The sequence below is a fragment of the Chiroxiphia lanceolata genome, chromosome 1, assembly GCF_009829145.1.
Source record: "Chiroxiphia lanceolata isolate bChiLan1 chromosome 1, bChiLan1.pri, whole genome shotgun sequence".
NCBI lineage: Eukaryota > Metazoa > Chordata > Aves > Passeriformes > Pipridae > Chiroxiphia > Chiroxiphia lanceolata.
This window is the reverse complement of record NC_045637.1, coordinates 62,208,773-62,215,021: the sequence shown is the minus strand read 5'-3', so window position 1 is coordinate 62,215,021 and position 6,249 is coordinate 62,208,773. Positions and strand designations below refer to the sequence as shown.

Sequence of the window (6,249 nt, the reverse complement as noted above, 5' to 3'; positions counted from 1 at the left end):
GCACTCGCTTATGTAAAGTTAATAAAACTAGTTGTGTGAAGGCTTTGGCAAAAATTAGTATTTAAAAAAATAAATCCCAGATTTGTACAAAAGGAGCATACATTGTGACACTGACATATCAAATTCATTGTTGCTCAGTGTCTGTTGGCTGTAGAGGATGTAGAAAGCATAAGGTTTCAATAGAGAGGAAGTGTTGTATAAGTCTTAAAATGAGAGCTCTGGTTGTACACAGTCTCTAAAAATAATTTTCCCTTTAGACTAAAAGTTGCTGTATATTTGCTGAGGTAGGACAGGATATGCATGAACTTATATTTTAATAAATAAGAAAAAGTTCTACTGATATGAGTAAGATTAAACAGAGGTGAAACAGAATAGACCTGCCGTCACTGAGAAATAGAAATAGTAAAAAGATCCTACATCTATCTGTGGAAATATATTGTAGGGGATGGTAGAGAAATTGCTCCCATGTCCAAAGTAATACTAACTGTAGTTTAAGAAAATTAACAATGAGAATTATATAAAGACAGAAGAAATAAAGAGAAAAAAAAGAATATACTTAAAGGCATAACTATTTATGCTGATCAGTATGTTCTGTTTGAGATACAATACAACAATGATTGGTGTTGTATCCTGCTAAGTTTGTTACACATTGTTCAAAGATGATGATAAAGCATGTGTGGTAAACAGCAGTGCATGGGATTTATCTGTTGGCTTCTTATCCGTGGTCCCGCACTCCTGACCACAGCTCTTCCCTTAGAGGGGCGTGAGCAGTAAAACTGCATCCCTGCTGGCTTAGAGAGCTGCTGCTAAGGCTTTATTCCTTGTTTATCTTTTTTTGAACCATTGTAAAGCTCTGTTATTATGTTTGTGATTTGTGTTGCTGCCAGGGTGATAAAGAGCAGTTTCAGAGTTTAGAGCCCTAGTTCCGTGCTGGGGCTAAACACTCACTTAGCACTTGTTCAGTCTGTGAGCTTATCATCAATGAAAATAGAAAATGAGCAGATGCTTTAAGCTGAGTATGTTCTGAAGGGGTATATGTAATCAGTGTTTGCATCTCTATTCGTGTTGACTGAAGGTAAATTCTGATTAATTTTTATAAGACTGAGTATAAAAGCAGTGAGTGTTTCATGGTGCTGCCTTGTGTAGAAGACATAACTGGAAAGACCCTTGTGTCAAGTCTGTGACTGTCATCTGTAGAAAACAGAAATGGTGAAATGAGAGGGAGTTTTGCCAACAACCCTTTCTCATCAACTTTCTCTTAGGAAATTAAGAAAGAATTATATGGGCATGACAGTGTAGGTGTGGCATTTTCTGAATATTCACCCAAAGGCTTCGGAAAAGGGAAATATGTGGCACAAATTATACTGTTGCCATCAGGCTCCAGGATTACACTCCTGGCCCAGGAGTGATGGGAAGCTTTAAGTTTAATAAAGGTTACAAGTATCTGCTAACTCTTACAGATTTAAAAAAACCCAAGCATGTGTAGGACCTTAACTCTCGTTAGGCTTCTGTCCTTCCAGTTTTCCAGTTTATAGAAACCTTGTATGTTATTTCAGTTTGGGTAAGAAGAAAAGTGTCCTCCAGAGGTGATGTTACTCAGTGGCTTCATCCTGAAAGTGACATTATTTCCCAGTGTGTGTGGCTTCCCCATGGGAAGGATCTACCATGTTTCATTGCTTGATGGATTTAAACACCACAGTTTATAAGCATCCCAAAACATCTTGCCATTTGCTGCATTTTACACAAAAGGCTACTATGTAGTCTGCCAGCCTGCAGCAGATGGCTTTCTGTACATAACACATAAACTTCGTCTTACTGAACTTCTGTAATTGCCATTTTATTTCTGCACAAATACACTGTCATCCATCCAATATTTTAAATGCATAAAGCACAAGGCTCACCCAAGTAATAATTTCACATGTATAAGGTGACCAACAGAAACATCAATTAGCTGCACTCTGAGAGCACTGATGGGACATTTTGGAGGAGAGGGAAAGGGAAAGGGCAGGGCAGCATTTCATGAGGGCAGAGGAAGAAGAGCAACCTCTTTTCTGAGCAGCTGGTCTGCTGGTGGGCAGAGACATTGCTAGGGGGACCCACAAGTGGCAGCACTGAGTAAACACCACAAAGGAGTTGGTGGAGTGAGGAGGCCTCCATGCAAATGCCACTCTCCAGCCCAGCAGCACGGTACCATGGCTCCCCACCGCTCACACAGCAGCACAGACACACTTCTACAAGGAGCAGCAGGCAAATCTTACAAGGGAAACACAACCACGAGCACTTTCTCAACTATGGGTTAATTTTCAGCCCAAGACACAAAGCTAGTTCAGATTTCTGAATTTTCCCATCCTTGTTCACGTCACAGTGGTTGAGCAGGATCTGGCGGAACTTGTCCAGGTCCACTCCGCTAATGCTGGGCTGCAGGCAAAAGAGAAAAACAGTGCTGAGAGAGAAAATGGCTCTGGATTCTCCCAGCTTTGTAAAGCAGCAGGCCATACAGCAACTGGGAAATCCATCCAAGGAGGACTGACCAAAATGCCCCACATAAGCTCGTATGCAGTGGGGAGGTAAACAGAGGATTGGGAAAGGGCACCCTGCAGAAGCACAAGGGGTGTGGGACTGTGAATAACTATACAGAAATGGCACCTTGACTTTTGTGCTTAGTGAAGGCCATCAGTATCTGATCTATATCAAAGTCTGCAAAAAGGTGTGCAATGCAGATCGCTGCACTACCAGTCCTCTGCTTTCATCTGGTTTCCTCTCTCAATCCTGCTGTGCAAGGAGTGATGTAGCATTTCTGTCAGCAGACTCCTACTTTACAGGCTACTCAGCAATGTAAAAATACCTTTTGTGGATCAAACTGCTGCTGAAGACACATTTTACAGGCTACACTGTCTCTCTATGCTAACGCTGTACTGCTTGCTCTGCTTCCTGCTTCTTTGGGAGGGGCTCAAATTCACATGCACAGCTTGTGGCGTCCAAGGACAATGCTGAAGAAGGCCCTCAGGGAAAGTACAAACTTCCCTCCTTTACACACATACACAGAGAACAAATCCAACCTCCTACCCATTCCTATACCCTTCCCTGCACACCACATGGCCATAACATACACCTGCAGCCATCACCACTCAGTTGCCGTTCTCTGATCTCTGCTGAACAGACATGGGAGCGCTGATATGCCTGTGCCAGGTCACATTGTGTGGAAATGCAACAGCTCAGACTCAGAGGAAAAACTAGACTCTATTTGTGTCAAAATCTCTATCTTGATCTGCATCTGGAAACTCAAGATAATCCAATGCAGACAGACTCTGCTGTCCATCAGAACTTGAAGTGACACACTGGGTACAGTATTGTCAATTAGAGATAGACATTAAATAATTTTCAAATGTAGCCCTGAGATAACCTAGTGAGCCATGAGGTCATTCTGGTGAGAACCACATCCTCATGGAAAACAGAAGAAAGAAATTCTGATGATTGATCTATGCCAACAGTTTGTGCTGAGACGGTGACATTCCCTGCTGCTGATGATCAGAGTGAAATTTGACTTTATGTTCTTACTGGTCTCTCTATTTATATAACATTTCCAAAACAAGCCCTGGTCTTTCAGAAATACAGGGTATTATTCAAACAGAGCCATGAAGATACCTTGACCAGTTCCATCATGTCTTTGACAAACCCATCCACTTCTGGGCCTTCAAGTGCTCCCGTTTTACTCTGAAAGATGGAATAAACATCAAAACTCCCCAGTAGGTCAAAAACACTACAATATTTACCAGCCAGTACATCCAACCCATCACCAAGCTTTATAAAGCGTCATAAAGGTCACAGAACCATAAAAAGGTTTGGATTGGAAGAGACCTTTAAGATCATCTGGTTCCAACCACCCCACCATGAGCATGGATACCTTCCACTAGACCAGGCTGGGTTGTTCAGACCTCCATCCAACCTGGCCTTGAATACTTACAGGGATGGGAAATCCACAGTTTCTCTGGGCAACCTGTTCCAGTGCCTCACTACACTCACAGTAAAGAATTTCTTCCTAATATCTAGGATCCCTTCCTTTTTCCCAAACAATCTCTTCCCCTCACATGGAAGCAACACCTCCCACCATTTTGTGAGGCTTGCTGGCCACCACGCTGGGGGAATTGTGTGATTGTCAGAAGTGGCACTGAATTGTTGATGTCTAACAGGCAGTTAAAATGGTAATGTTTGTCATGGGCCAGACTCCCTAAATAATCATTATTTCAATATTGGAAGAAGTTTTATTTTTCAGGGTGGTGGTGATGCAGGTCCCAACTGTCGAAGACTGTGAGCGCTAAAGCCACCACCTTCTCTGCATCTCCTTCAGGGATACTGCTAATGCAGGAGCAATGGCCATGGCAATGCAGGAAGTCAAAACTGGTCCTTGCCACAAGTTCTCTGAGCATCACACCCATCTGTCCCTACTTTACCCCTCCCAATCTGGTGTCTGGGCTCACGGACCATGGGCTCAGGCACAGCTGCTGCTCCTGAGTGACCCCAACAACACCCAGCAGAAAGAAGAAATCTGAGCAGCATATGCTAAATCTCTGTCATTTGCAAATTGCAAGGGATTGAATGGCCTCATGGGACTCACAACATCATAGTGTGCAAAGATCTTCTCAAAGTCTCTTCTCCGTTCTTCTGTGCTGCAAGCCTGCATGTAGAGAGAACAAGCAAATGAAAAATTTAAGAAAAAAAAAATCGTTTGAGCCCAGATTATTTTAGCTGAGAGAAACAGGATCAATGTATCAAAAAACAGTGCTACTTACATCCATTTTAAATTGTAGAAGGAAATTTTCCTGGAGCGCCAGAATCCTGAATGGAGAGACTTAAATCATAATCTTTCCACTTTATCATCTGCATACAAACTCTTCTGAACTCTCCTTGCTCGTAAAGTAAAGGGATGTTAGATTAAAGGCCTATAAAAGAGAAAATTGCCTGCAGGGTTATTTACAGAGGGTTGATGTGGGAACACGAGCCATCCTCCCTGTATGATGGGGCACGACAGGTGCCCTTTGGCTCACCACAAATGTGCTTCATAGCACCATTGCTCCTCACAGAGCAATTCTGGTGGTCCAGCACAATGGAGGTTGTCAGACTCTGACTCAAGAGCTGCCAGACAACCATTCCTCGTAACTGGATTGCTGTGCTGCATTAAAGGAAAGAGTCATTTATTGTTCTCTATTGGAGGCAGAATTGGTAGTTGTAAAAGTAAAGGGCAAAGTATTACTGGCCTGTGCACCAAGACTGGCTCTCCTTTTGTCTCCTAAAGCTCATCAAGCACTGATAAATCATTTTCTCTCTCCAACTCCTCTGCTAATCCTGAGGTTTTTAGAGCCCATGACACAGGGACACTGAGCTGTGTCCACACATGGAGGGATTTGGAGTGTGAGGAATGTGCTCAGACTGCAAGGGAGCCTCAGATGGCCTGGTTCCTGTTAGGGAACTGTATTTAAGAGAAAATTGCAACAGTAACTCCCTTTATTCTCCATTCTGCCTCTGATTCTCTTCTTATGTATCACAGTCAAAGGGAACTGCTGTATGTACTGCAGTTATTCATGCTCACATTTGTCATGATCCGAAGCAGCAAGTAACAGTGGCAAACCAGCACTTCTGTCCCCTCACCCCTAAAATGGTGTTTAAAGATTGTATCTGCATGTTTAAAGTCCTATCTAATCAATGCACATACATTTACAGAGAAAGGCATACTCTCTGTCTGTAGGCAATGAAAATCATCTAAAAGCCTCGGGAGACCTTATCGCTCTCTACAACTCCCTGAAAGGAGGTTGGAGCAAGGTGGGGGTTGGGTCTCTTTTCCCAGGCAACCAGCAGTAGGACAAGAGGGCACAGTCTTAAGCTGTGACAGGGGAGGTTTAGGTTAGACATTAGAAAGAAATTCTTTACAGAGAGAGTGATCAGACATTGGAATGGGCTGCCCAGGGTGGTGGAGTCACTGTCCCTGGAGGTATTTAAGAAGAGACTGGATGTGGCACTTAGTGCCATGGTCTAGTTGACAGGGTGGTGTTGGGTCATGGGTTGGACTCAGTGATCTCTGGGGTCTTTTCTAACCTGGTTGGAATCACAGATTCTGTGATTCTGTGAGGTATCAAGAACAGAAAAGAGACAGAGGCCCATGACTGAGTCCCCAGCTTCATTCACAAGCATCTTCACCTTGGCTCTTCAAATTCTTTCTTACTGCCACTGCCAAACTCCTTTGTGGTGGCACTT

General features: G+C 43.3%; 1 protein-coding gene across 2 annotated transcripts in view; it reads right to left on the bottom strand.

The window, feature by feature from the left end:
• Nucleotides 1-1,833: 1,833 nt before the first annotated feature.
• The window catches only part of SCGN (secretagogin, EF-hand calcium binding protein), a 29,152-nt gene continuing 24,736 nt past the window's right edge, over nt 1,834-6,249 (bottom strand). The window contains exons 8-11 of one of the 2 annotated variants that reach the window (XM_032692243.1): nt 4,791-4,836; nt 4,616-4,675; nt 3,646-3,714; nt 1,834-2,418 (exon numbers count right to left, since the gene is read on the bottom strand). In XM_032692243.1, coding sequence (XP_032548134.1) covers nt 2,290-2,418; nt 3,646-3,714; nt 4,616-4,675; nt 4,791-4,836 — 304 coding nt within the window. In that variant the 3' untranslated portion in view covers nt 1,834-2,289. The remainder of the gene's footprint in view (nt 2,419-3,645; nt 3,715-4,615; nt 4,676-4,790; nt 4,837-6,249) is intronic. The other variant, XM_032692252.1, reaches the window with a different exon arrangement.